At 44.3% G+C, this 13,073-nt stretch overlaps 2 protein-coding genes across 9 annotated transcripts in view; one reads left to right on the top strand and one right to left on the bottom strand.

The window, feature by feature from the left end:
* Positions 1-2,835, top strand: part of CLSTN1 (calsyntenin 1) — a 38,440-nt gene extending 35,605 nt beyond the window's left edge. For all 4 annotated transcript variants that reach the window (XM_069874824.1, XM_069874822.1, XM_069874823.1 and 1 more), the window contains one exon: positions 212-2,835. In XM_069874824.1, coding sequence (XP_069730925.1) covers positions 212-406 — 195 coding nt within the window. In that variant the 3' untranslated portion in view covers positions 407-2,835. The remainder of the gene's footprint in view (positions 1-211) is intronic.
* Positions 2,836-2,906: 71 nt separating this feature from the next.
* PIK3CD (phosphatidylinositol-4,5-bisphosphate 3-kinase catalytic subunit delta) overlaps positions 2,907-13,073 on the bottom strand; it is a 49,253-nt gene continuing 39,086 nt past the window's right edge. For 4 of the 5 annotated variants that reach the window (XM_069874677.1, XM_069874675.1, XM_069874678.1 and 1 more), the window contains exons 16-24: positions 12,341-12,440; positions 11,743-11,921; positions 11,455-11,564; positions 11,045-11,123; positions 10,667-10,834; positions 10,068-10,191; positions 8,760-8,905; positions 8,408-8,540; positions 2,907-7,850 (exon numbers count right to left, since the gene is read on the bottom strand). In XM_069874677.1, the coding sequence (XP_069730778.1) occupies positions 7,713-7,850; positions 8,408-8,540; positions 8,760-8,905; positions 10,068-10,191; positions 10,667-10,834; positions 11,045-11,123; positions 11,455-11,564; positions 11,743-11,921; positions 12,341-12,440 (1,177 nt within the window). In that variant the 3' untranslated portion in view covers positions 2,907-7,712. Of the gene's footprint in view, positions 7,851-8,407; positions 8,541-8,759; positions 8,906-10,067; positions 10,192-10,666; positions 10,835-11,044; positions 11,124-11,454; positions 11,565-11,742; positions 11,922-12,340; positions 12,441-13,073 lie in introns of those variants that run through there. The other variant, XM_069874679.1, reaches the window with a different exon arrangement.

Below are 13,073 nucleotides of genomic sequence, written 5' to 3'. Positions count from 1 at the left end.
TGTCTCAGCACTTAAGAAAAAAATGCCCTTTCCAGCTGTAATGGCTGTGATTGTACATGGTTGGGCTGTAAGGTCCCTTCCAACCCAAACCATTCTATGATTTTGTGATCTGTAATAGCTGTTTCTCTGCGTAGTGCCTTGTGCCTGAATTCAAAAGAGTAACACGAATTTTGCCCCGTGTGATGCTAGCAGTTAATTTCTGTTCTAACAGACTTACGAGGATCAACACAGCAGTGAGGAAGAAGAGGAGGAAGAGGAAGAAGAAAGTGAAGATGGGGAAGAAGATGACATCACTAGCGCAGAGTCTGAAAGCAGCGAGGAGGAAGAGGGTGAGCAGGAGGAGGACCAACAGAATGTGAATAGACAGCAACAGCTGGAATGGGATGACTCTACCCTCAGTTATTGATTCTAGCTGTTCCCTTTGTCTTTGTTTCTGCTCTAGAAGACTCCACTGTCATACACTCCATTGTTACCGAGGATTCATGGGGGGTAAAAACATACATTCTGGCCAGTAGATCCAACCCACACGCATCCCAGTGTTTGTATCATGTCAGCTAGTTCCTGATGCTGTTTCTAGAGTTGTAGTTAGCGCCTCGTTTTCCTTCAGCCATGCCTCAGTGACTGGATTTTTATTTTTTACGCTATGTGAGGAACCACCTTGCACTTTTTTCTTCATGTCATCTCAGCTAAGTGACTCTACAGATCTGTAGCCATTGCACATGAATTTCTGAACTGTCTTTTTTTTGCTCAGTGAAACAAACTTGGCTTTGTTCCTTTTTCTCTTCTTAAAAGATGCAAAGAGTGCTTGCTGACAAAGGGTAAAGCTGCTCATTTCAGCCTGTTGATTTACTTTAATTTTTTCCCCAAAGTAGTGCATGTGTAAAGTGGCAGAATGAGGTTAATATGTAGGAGATTAACAGACTTTTTAATATTTTGTAAATATATTGGAATTATGTAATTATGTCATTTGTGGTAGTGAAAACAGGGATTGGGGTTTAAAACATGCTAAAGTCAAAAAATCATGAAGCATGAAACACTACAAGTCTCATACTACTGCAGCAGGAGCACGGGCACAGCTCTCTAGTGTAGATGTTTGACTAATACGGTGTCGTTGGCCTTGACTGCCATGTTCGCTCATGCCTCGCTCTGTTTTTTATTCTTTATTTTTCCTTTCCTTTTCTTTAATCTCCTTTATTTTTGCAGAGGGAACAGAGAAGCTTGTGCAAAGTTGTAAAGGCTTTAGGAACCTCTGCAGAGGTTGAGCTGCCCTGTGCAATACAGTTTGTGGGTTTTTTCTTTTTTTTTTTTTCTCTCCAATTAAATCTTGGCATAAGGGCTTTTAAGTTATTGGGAGCAAAACACTACTTGGATGGTGGGCAAATTAGTGTGCTGCTGCTGTGGGGTTTTGCCACAGCTCCTCTGAATGAGAGAGAGGCTGCCTGTAGCACAATGATGGTCTGTTCATGCTGCTGACAGGGTGGATTGTTCATTTGATTGACTGTTACATTGGTAACTGAAGCTGGAAAGCCTGAGACCCGTGTACCTGTGCACCTTGGCTACCCATCTACAGAGTATTTTGGGTTTTTTTGGCTGCTGGGTTTTTCTGATTTGGTAGCGGGAGGGTTTGGGGCATAGCTGATGTCATTTCTATTAAACACACTCCTGCTCATTCCCTGTAGCCCTTGTACAGTAACTCGGACTGTTGGTGTATTAAGCCTTTGTTTACACTTAGTAATTGTGTTTTCCTGCTGGTGAAAAAAACTATAGCATAAATTATCCAACCAGAACACCTTGGGAACATTGTTAATATTATTCCAAGTCCAGGTGATATTGGTTGTTTCTGACCAAAGTTCCAACTTGGAATCGCAAAGGACTTTTCTAAAGAAATAGCTGAAAGGTACGAAAAGTTAAGTTCTGACCCCGTGGTGGAGAGTGCTAGGTTTTTTGTAAGGCAGGTCTTGTTTATTTAACTTTATTTGGTCTTATGCAGAGCATCAAGTAATGAATATCTGCTTACTTGATTTTTTTTACATTTGGAGGTGGATTAAAAAGAGTAACTTGTTTTGCTTGTAACAGGAGACTAGGACTCCATTCATTCCTCGGCATGGTAAGCAAAGCTCCGGTTTTTGATCTTTGATGTAGTCTGCCTTTGTTCTAGGTGCACAGCCCACACATCTCCTAGCAGGTGAGTTAGTGGCTGACCCTACGCAGCAGGGAAACCTTGCACTGGGTAAGCGTGACAGGAACGACAAGCAAGCCAAAGGGTGGGGCACAAAGGGTCCTGATTGAAAGAGAGAAAAGATAAGGATTGATCCAAATGTTTCTATAGTTTTGATTTTTAGAGCAGACCTATTCTCACCTAGTGACATGTGTAATGGGATCTAATGGTGGGTTTTATCTGGGGTAACGCTTGACTGCGGAGTGCCTTTTCCAATAGTAGATGGGCCTGGAAGCAGGGAAGAGAACCCACACGACTCTAGCTTACCGTCTTTTGGGGTTGTTTTTTTATGTAAAATTTTAGATTTCTAAAATGGGGAAATGGTTTTGACTACTTATGTGGTAATATAACTGCTAGTTTTAAGTAAACTGGGAAACTTTTAACTTATGTCTGACAGTTGTCCTGTGTTAATGTGTAGAAGACTTATCCTTCCATATACTGTTGCTGTAGCTGCTGTATTTTAGACCAAAACTGATCATGACTTAATGGTAATACTGAAAGGTTGTAAACGTGCCGATGCAGCTGGTAGCTGCTGTGGGTATAACTTTTCAGATGTGTATATTGGTAACAGGTCAGTTTGGAAAGTCTATAAGCTACAATAAATTTCTGGTTCTAAAGGTTGTTTGCATTTATTTCTTACCGAATGGACCAACGTTGACTCAAGTTGTATTAACTGTGTGTTGTTATTTGCCTTTGCTGGTGGCAGTCGAAGAGTTTTATTTTCGCTGCTGTCTCAAGCACAGAAAGATTTTGGCAGCTTGTGTTTACAATTTATCCATAATTTCTTTTATTTTTTAATTTACAAAACATGTACCTAAAGCAACTGAAGAGTTAAACATGTAAACATTCTCTTCTTACAGAACCACGGTTTTGGCTTAAAAAAATACTTCTTTTTTTTCAAAGGCAACAGAATAAGCACAATCAGTTTGTACAGAGTTAAAAAAAATAATCACAGAAACGTCTCTAAATAAATAGAAATAGAAAGGGGTGTCATTCTGAGCATATTTATAAAATCGGAAGGTATTTATTTATAGTGAAATGTACTGGTTTTGAAAGTATTTAAGTTTCCATATTCAATACAATTCAGCTTGCTGAAAACTATCAGGTGAGCTGCTGCTTTGTAGATTTGGAGTCAACTTTGCTGACCTGATGTAGCCATCAGAGGTTCATTCAAGATGTTCTAGTGGTGTACAAGGAAGGTCCCCTCGATGAGTCATTGCTATTCTCACTCCTTGTCGGTAAGTCATTCTAGGCTAAGTAACCTCTCTGTAAAGCTGGGCTGGCATGAGAAACACTGAAATTGTTCAGTTCTTGCTATTTTACACTGCTACAGCTTTGTTTTATTGCACTTCTAAAACTGAGGGACAGATGACACTGCTGCTTCTGTAAAACTAGATTAGGGCTTGAGTTTTCTGGACACGGTGGCCGCTGGTGTGAAGCGTGAGCCTGTGCACCAAGCACCTCGGCAGCTCAGGGAACCCCTGGGTGAGATGCCTTCCTGCAGTGTGCAGGCAAAAGCTTGGGTTACCCTTTTGTGGCAGTGTACAAATTGCTTTTACATTTGCGGAATTGAGTATGTCTTTTCCCTTGCATAAAAATACACAGACTACTGACGTTGTGACTTCAGTGCGTCTCGGCTTGCGCGTGGCCAGATATTTTTGCGTATTTTTTGCTCTGTAATTTAGTTTAATAAGGAAGGAAATAGCAATATTTGCTCCGGTTTAGAGACGAGATAAAGTTGTGTGTCCACGGGGACCTCTGCAAGCAAACAGTGAATGGGAATGCCACCCCAGGGGAGGGAACGCAGATGAGTGATCAATGTCTGTGATTTAGATGCAGGCACTACTGCGTTCTCACTGTCTGAGGAGCATGCAAAGAGCTCTACATCCTGCAGTATCAAAACAACTGTTAGAGCTTGAGTGCTGGCCTTACGGTTTCCTTTTTGCATTTCCCACTCAGTATTTCAGGAGGATCCCTGCCAACCTTATTTATTCCATGATAGCGGCAAACTTTGTGTATTCCAGTAAGCCTGGGAGAAAAATGCTTGGTCTCCACAAATCTGGCTCTTAAATTGGAAGAATTACACTAGATGGCATTGAATTGTAAGAGGACAACAGTGGAACCTTGTAAAAGCATCATCCAAGAGGGTGGGTGCCACAGGTTTGATGTACAAGCAAGGTGCTTACCAGACATTCAATGTGTGCATTAATCCCGCACGCTAAATTGGGAAGAAGCATCAGGTGACCTGGTTTTTGTAGAGGGGGAAAAAAATAGGAATGACCAGAGCTGTGAGATGGTGTAGAGCACAGAGTGGCCGCCACAGGGTAACTTCTGCACTTGTCCAAGTCCTTCCCATAATGGAGGCATTTTTACTTAGATGTAAGAGGCAGAAACATCTTCCCATTCCTCATTTAGATCGTGACACCCAGCAGCCTCCTAGCCTGTGAAGCACGAGGCTTTAGAATCTGGCACAGGAAAGGAAAATTATAATACTTAGCAGAGCTAAGTATATACATGAGAATAAACCATCAGATAGTAATTAATTTGTTGGACAGTTCAGTTTCCTACTACTGTACTTCCAACTGCAAATATGGAGTCACTGTTTTAAGATTTAGTTTGAAACCTGAGGCCCCTGGCCGTGGTTCAGTTCAAGAAAACCGTGAGTAATACTCCAGCCACGGGAGCACCTTCCAGGATACCGCAGAGAGCTCATCCTTCACCGAGGACAATGCGCTCAGACTACAGGAGGTTTCTTTTAGTCTCATCTCTAGAAGCAGCAGCGGTTCTAGAGTGTTTTGTTTCCTGCAGGTTAGTTTGTGCGCATTTATCCACGGGTGTTTTCCTAGTGTTATGGTCAAATGCATAGTCGGAGGCGGCAGGCATGAAGCTCGCTTTCTGTTCTAGCTTAAGGGGGGTGTAACAGAGAAAGCAACAGCAAGAACCACTGCTTGCTGCAGACACGACTTGTAACCATTCTAAAGCATAGAACAATGTGCTAAGAAACTTGGATCGTTTGGAAGGGTACATGCCATTCGATCTGTCATCAAATGTTCTGGCCATTTCTCAGTCACGAGCTGAGAGTCCTTTGAAAGAAACTGGCATCTCCAATGGTTTTATAAAGTTAAAATGAGTTGTCTCCTCTATCACGGCCTAGTGTAGGCTTCATAGCATAACATCCTTTAGGATAAGAAACATCTTCAAATCTAAATTTAAATACTTTAAATTGAAGTACTTTAAATCAGAATTTAAATTAGCAACCACCTACGAGTAAATCATAATCTGCTGGTATCTGTGTAGAAAGGTAACCGGGGAGGGATTTATTAAAGGTGTCTCATATTCCATTCACTGACCATATCTGTATTACCTACCGCTATTAATTTCTACTTAGGATATAATCATAGAATAACTAGGTTGGAAGAGACCCACCGGACCATCGAGTCCAACCATAAGTTACCTTTTAAGGCAGTGTTAACTCAGCTGATGAAGAACAAATGTTGAACTTGTCCTCTTTTTAAAAAAATAAATAAATAAACGTGGAGGAGACTTTAAAAGAAATGCTGCCCTATAGAGGCTGGTAAAGTACAGGGGTACCTGGTTTTAATGTCCTGAAAGAGCTGAAGGTCAGGGATGACGTGTGCTGGATGCAAAAGTCCCATCAAAGCAAATTCATCCCAGGACAGGGAAGAGTTATTTAAGAATAAACAGGCCCAGTCAGTCACTGTCCTAAACTTGCTGGTTTTGTGGGAATTCTAAACCAGGCATGACTGCTGAATTTACATGAGAAAGGAGTCCATCCTTTCACAACACCTGCGTCTCTTTGTCGCCTGAGAAACAGGATCTGAAATGCATTTTTTTTTTACCTTCATAAGAGTAAGTAAAATGTTAAAAAACAGTTCTGTGAGTAAAAGGAAATCACTCAGCCTGGTTACAAATCAAATATAGGATTCAGCTTTAGGGGCAGCCTAAATCCAAGACCTATTCTGTAAAAGGCAGGAATGGTAGCACCTCCCTAGGAACATGATGTGGGGAAATGGAAGGCAAGCACCCCGGGAACTGCTAAAGGACGCAGGTACTGACCCTGCTGCTCCACTTCTCTCCCTTCACCCCCAGAGCCTGCTGGGTGCACCTTGCTGGGTGCACAGAGGGGCCGAGGGGCTCCTGTTCCTTGTCCCCAGAACGGCTCCCCAGGGGGACGCTAACTGGGGACAAAACTATGAACCACGAGGGGAAATAACGTAATCGATTACAGCACCTTGTGGGAGACGGGGCAGATCCTGCTTGGGAAGGAGGCCGAGGCAGCAGGAGGAAGAGGAAGAGGCTGGAGTAGACGGTTTGTTCAGATTTAGGTACCAGCACAGGCGACTGTGACTTGCTCTGTCGCTGACCCTGCACACACACGGCTTTGCACACCAGCTCTACCAACAGCCCAGGAGTCACGCACCGCGGTTGAAAGGAGAGTGCAGAAAGGAACAGGGAGTTAAGATGATGAGATGCAATTTCTGTAACTGTGTTTCAGTGTTAAACTCGTCTGTCCTTGCGCGGGAAGGGAGATCTGCCCGAGGGCCCGGGCACAGAAGGGTCTGGCTGCCACGGGAGTTGCAGGGCTGTATCCCTGTGGTTACGTAGCTGTAGGCAGGTACCTTGCACACGCAAATTGCAGGTGCCAAACTCCCTCTGAGGTTCCCCAGGAGGAGGGAAATGCAGCAACCGACACTGCATGCCAGGCTGAAGATGCATTCAGGCTTAAAAATGGAATAAACATAGAAACCCAGGAATTGCTTGAGGTTCAGCTAAAGTCTGACTTAAGAAAACAAAAATACCTAAACCCACTGGCCCATCCAAGCCGCCTCGTGGACGGGTTCCAGTTCAGTTTCAGAACACTTTGGCCTCTCTAGCAGACAGACAGTAAGATGACAGTGTGAGTATTTCTACCCTGTCACAATGCAGAGTAAAGCAATTAGTCCAGGTCAGCTTCAGTGGTGATTTACGCTGACCTACCTTAGCGTACACCGAAACGGGGGGTAGGATCACACGGTGAAGTTAATGCCTCTGAGCTGCAAGGGTGGAGGCCTGGCTGGGCTGTATTACAAGAGCTACAGGGATAGCAGGTTCTCTGTGTTCAGCTAGATTTACAAGAAAATAGAAATATACACATTAACACACTGAAAGGGAGGTACAACCGCCTGAACTCTGCCACTAGATGGATTTGAAGCTCAACGAGCTCTCGAGGGTACAGTCCATCTACCTACCTTTCACTGTCTGCCACTGTATTTTATTGCCTCGCGTCTCCCTTGTCCCCCAGAGTCCTACAGCAGACACCAGTATGCGGCCAATGGCAGTCCAACCTTTTTTTTTGGTCATGCAGCAACGTGTGATCTCTGGGAACGCAGGTGGGGGATCTTCCATTCCTCAGTCTTTAAGACCCCGTTGGCAATTGCCGGCCTCAGTGCCGGTATTACATTCTCTTGGAGCAACCGCGCAGGCTGCTGTTGCTCTACTGTCTGTTGTCTTTGGATACGTTGTGTGCCAGCCAGTTCACTTTGGTTTTCCAGCTCTCTCGCAGGGCTTCATTAAACTTTAGTCTGAAGTGCTTCAGTGCCTCCTCGTCTGTTTTCCCAAGCGCCAGGGAATCCTGAAGGAAGGAGGCAGAAATCGGCATAACCTCACTGAAAACACAACTGAACAATTAAGTGCTCAACTACTAAGAAAGATGTTTGCTCGCTAAGAAATTACTCCATTAAAAGGAGCACCGAGTAGGAAATGAGTAGCTATTAATTGTTTTTAATAGCTAGTGTAGTTGCAGAACGTCTTTTCGTTCTGATAAATACATCCATCCTATGCTTACATTGGGAGTACGGAAACAGCAGGTATTTCAGTGCTTTTGTACAAAGTACTGTCTTCATTTGGCCAGGGCTGGGTTGTTCTAAGAGGCGAGCTCGGAACTGAGAATGATAAATAAACGAAGAGCTCGCTCTCCTTTCCTTGCAAGCTGGTTCTACAAGGTCCAACTGCCTTTGCCCTGAAAATCTGAAGTTAGTTATTTCCTAAGCACCGGTATCTGGCATTTCTGATGTCCTGCACGTAAATGCTGCGTGTCTGCTCGTGATTCCCAGAGCTCTGAATTCCTTTTCACCGAGCCACAGGATCAGCTATTGCATTTTCATAGTATCTGAGCTCTGCTTCGCTTACCTTTAGATACTGAATGTCTTTAGAGCAGCTGAGTTCTGGCAGGCCGGCAGCTTTCATCAGTGCAAACAAGTGCAGGAAGAGAAGACCGTGGCGCCTCAGGATCATATAGGCCTTTTCACAGTAACCCCTGAACCTGCTCAGAAAGGAAGATGAGACAAAGGAATGAAGATTGTGAGCTCTGCTCTACCATTTTATAAAGCCAGGCTACGTATCAGTCTGAACGCTGCTCTCTGCACTGATAATGAAGCTCTGTCTTGCTTCCGTGCACATGGACAGCAATAGGCTACAAATCATTGGTGGAAATAAACTGAAAATCAAGAGCTTGAAGCCAAGTATAAGTGCCAACACTTACCTTTCAAACTTCTCGTTGTTGTTAGTTTTTCCTTGCTGGATGACATGCACAAAGTCATAGGTTAAGATGAAAGGAACTCGTTCCCTGTTAATACCAAATTTAGTCTTGAAGTTCCCCAAAAAGTGACCAAAATCAATGTGGAACAGCTGAAAATAAGGAAGAGAAAAATGGTTTTCACAACAGTTGTGTTCTCTTCCCAGTGACTGTATTCCAAAGATACTGAGAGGGAGAAAGACGACCTCTCCCCTTTGGGAAAAGAGGCAATATTTACTCGCCAAGATAATCTCCAGCAAATTGGATGTCGGATAGGACAGAAAAGGTTCTTACCTCTGCAGCACTTGTTATATCTGAAAAAATGTCTCGTTTTTAGTGTGTCGCTACTAAAAGCAGAAGGAGAACTCGAAGGGGCTCCCTGCTAGGGCAGGTGCAGTCCCAGGCAGAGGGAAGGTGGTGTCCTGTTTTGAAGTGGCTACACAATCTGACCTGCCCTGGTGAGGATTTTTTTCCTCCCCCTTTCTTTTTTCCTTTAAATACCAAGTGCGGTGAAGTTGTCCCATCCCTGCTGCCGTGGTGGGAAGGAGGGAGAGGAGGATCCTGTGCAGACCCTTGCACGCTATGACTATTCTGTAAAGCTGGTGCAAAGCCCAGACAGATAAAGCCCAAGGCTCTATCTCACAGGGCATCAGCTCCCTCAAGTGGGCAAATAACCGAGTGGCCCCTGCTGCACAGGAGGGTTGCAGGCAGGGAGGTGAGTCTCAAACCATCAGCAGCCAGTTTCTCACTTGGAAATAGCAACTAACTAGCTGACTTTGCTGGACCTGCAGGAGACTTACCGTAGTACAGGGTTGATTTAGGCTTTATAGAATTCACAAATAAAAAAGAAAGATAGTTTAGACTCTCCCCTTTACAAAAATATTACTGATCAGCTTAGAATATGTCCTGTCAACAAAGGGATTCTTTTTCCTGGTTTTTCCCCTTCGTCTTCCAGTGTATAAGAAGATATAAACTCTGGTAGCTATTCTTGTAGAACACAGAGTTAAAGCAATCAGTACCCCTACTGATGTGAAATTAAAACCATCCTAATCACTTGCTTTCATTTTAAAAAAACAACACAACATTTTTTCTAGGAGGAAGGCTATAAATATATCACCTTGGGTAAGTCACTGAGGATCTTACCCAACAACTACAAGCTAGTTGTGACTCTGCTGAAGCCGATAAGGGTGCAGACGGATCAGTCAGTGCTCGAGTTTGCGTCTGCAGTTAGTTTTAGGTCTGAGAGTTAAGGATTGGTCCATTGGTCCCCCGTACCTGTCCAGTTTCCCGGATCATGATGTTATCGCTGTGCCGGTCGCCGATCCCCAGCACGTATGTTGCCACGCAGTACCCAGCACAGGAGAGAGTGAACTCCTCTATAGCTTGTTCTAATGCATCGCTGAAGAGGGTAAGAAAAAGATCAAAAGAGAATTTTACTTTGAACACCAGTACTTCAGCACTGGGAAAGTCCTTTTTATAGCTTCCCCGCCACAAACCTGCAGGAGAGGTAAGGGAACCGCATCTAAATTTGTGTAGTGCTCTCTGAGGCCACCCAGGCTTCACAAAAACTGGCTGCAATAACAACTGTCTGTATGTATTCTATGATTCTATGACCAATGGGAAGATCAAGGTTTAGATCCAGCCCGTGGGCACTACCTTAAGCTATCAAAGATCAAAAATCCTTGCAAACAATAACTCAGATGCCTCCATTTCTGCTCGACTCGTACAACTCAACGTGATGCCTTCTGGTGTGCCAGAGGTCGTGTGGGAAAACTTGGAAATATGTGTAACTGAAGGGAAAAACCTGAGCAAAGCAGAAGAAATGTCTAGACAGAAGGAAGCAGAAGCAGCCCTGAGTAAGAGGTCCCCCTTACCCCGGGTTCTTGGATTTCAGCCAGTTCAGCAGCGCGTCCTTGTTGAAGGCTGCAGTGGCTGCCATGTTGCTCTTGTTCAGCTGGATGTTGGCGATGGTGTCGGAGTGCATGACAACTTCTATCAGCCCCGTCTTGTCTCCTGTGGAGAGGCAGCCATAAGGGGTCATCCTGCAGAGATGAAAGAAACCCTTCCACTGAAATCTTGCTCAGAATTGGGTTCTGTTGACTTTTAAGCTTTCCCCTCACCTGTCCTCCCTACTCCCTCTCTACTATGAATTTCTACTCCTCAGCACCACACACCTGACTAACCGCTCACAGAATAGCAGGCAGACCTATCAGGGACTAAATAAGCTTGTGGACTTGTGGCATGTCACTCACCTCAAGTCCAGGCCCTCCTGCTTCCACAGGATGTCCATCAGCTGGATCATCTGCAGAGTGAGCATGTCCTGACGAAGATCTGTGCAGCATTACAAAGGGAAAACATTCAGAAAACATCCCATCCCAACAGTGAGCAGCACCCACTCCCACCCTCCCCAGCTCGGGCTGCTCTAGCTCTTTCAGACCTTACATCACGTTTCTTTTTACTGTGCTAAAATATTATCAAAGAGAAATATTATCAAGTGAAAGAGAGAGGAGAGTTTATTATACCCATCTCCAGATTACTGTCAAAAAACTCAAACCACCTTGGTGGTTCTCATTTACACGTCTTAGTGGTCCATATTTAGGCCCACTCACCACAATTAATATTTGAGACTAACGTGTATGAAATGTGTCTTTTGAAGACTCACCATCTCCATTTTTAAAGATAATGCCCACTCCACCTCTGCCTGTCTCTTCGTTATTAAACACAATCCACAAAGGTTTCATTTTGGAGTCCATAAAGGTGCATTGATCCACACTAGAGGAAACAAAAATACTACTATCAGAGTTTCCACCTACTAAAATGCAGCCATCTAAGCTGAAAATTCAACAGCATCCACGAATGCTGATGGACTGGTGACTTCCATGAGAAGAGAGGACTCTGGGGTAACCAGAAGTCTGGCTCTACAGAGAACAGATAAAGAGATCTTCCTTACCAAACTTCAGCGAGGATAACGTTGGGGTTCAGGGGGGACTGGAGGCGTGAAAGCGCTTCCCGGTAAGTTTCCTGCTTCATGCATACATGCATCATCTCCTTGGTTTGAGGCTTGGTGGTCTTCTGAGAACTTGATTTAACAAAGTCATTCAGAGATTTCATCTTGTTGAGTGCTTCTCCCTGAAAAGGGGGAGAGATCGAAGAGGGTTAACAAATAGGAAATTCCTACAGATTATAAAGAAGTTTTAGAGAGCGGGGCAGTAGCAGGATTACATCCACGCAGCAACTGAAGGAAAGAGTGCTCAGCTCTTACTAAATGGAACTCATATATGAACCTCACCCAATAACAGCAGAACTCTGAACATTTCAAACCATTCTAGACACATTGTGTAGTTTGGGAAACGTGCGGGTGAGTAAGGGATGAGCTAAAGCACATGTGATGGGGAACTCCAGGCTCTGACTCGGATATGCCAAAACCAACACAGCAGTTAGAAGGCTTCTTTTTGTATTACTGGTAGTGTTAAGTCAGGAAAGCGAACAGCTGAGGAGCAGCTCTAAGTGAGAGGAAAGGGAATCTTGTGGCTCAAAGCAATTTTTACCTGTTTCATCAAGACTTTCATGTGGTGGGTGCTGCCCCTGCAGTATGCTTCCAGGATCAGGCCAAACCTCAAGGCAACTGCAGGAACATGCATCTCTGACCTAAAGGAAGAAGAGAGGTTAAAGCAAGTCTGAGTCACTGCAGCGAGTGACTAATTCTCAAGGACAGGGAAGAGGAGGGTGCAGAACATTAGCTGCTATTCAGATTCTTTCTGTGTACTGGGGAGGGGCAAAAATGAACCCACCCCAGGTGGTGATACAATAAAATCATTTGAACCAGATCATAGAATAGTTTGGGTTGGGAGGGATCTTAAAGCAAATCCAGTCCCATCCCTGCCGTGGGCAGGGACACCTCCCACTGGATCAGGGGCTCCAAGCCCCATCCAACCTGGCCTGGAACACCTCCAGGGATGGGGCAGCCACAATCTCCCTGGGCAACCTGGGCCAGGGCCTCAGCACTCTCATCGTTAAGAAATTCTTCCTTATGTCTAGGCTAAACCTGCCCCTCTCCAGTTTATGCTCATTGTCCCCAGTCCTATCACTACAAGCCTTTGTAAACAGTAGAACCTACATCTTTAAATTCGGAAACCAGAACCTAATCCAAACCTCACCACAACAAACCAAAAAAAACCCCAAACAAACAAAAAGCTATTTGGTGCCCTCCTGGAATAATCTGTATTCAGTGTCCCAAGTAAAAAGCTGCAGTTTTGGTAATCACAGCAAGGGAATTCCACC

Source organism: Phaenicophaeus curvirostris, chromosome 22, assembly GCF_032191515.1.
Source record: "Phaenicophaeus curvirostris isolate KB17595 chromosome 22, BPBGC_Pcur_1.0, whole genome shotgun sequence".
Taxonomy (NCBI): domain Eukaryota; kingdom Metazoa; phylum Chordata; class Aves; order Cuculiformes; family Cuculidae; genus Phaenicophaeus; species Phaenicophaeus curvirostris.
Note: the sequence above shows the minus strand (reverse complement) of the source record. Positions and strands in the feature narration are given on the sequence as shown.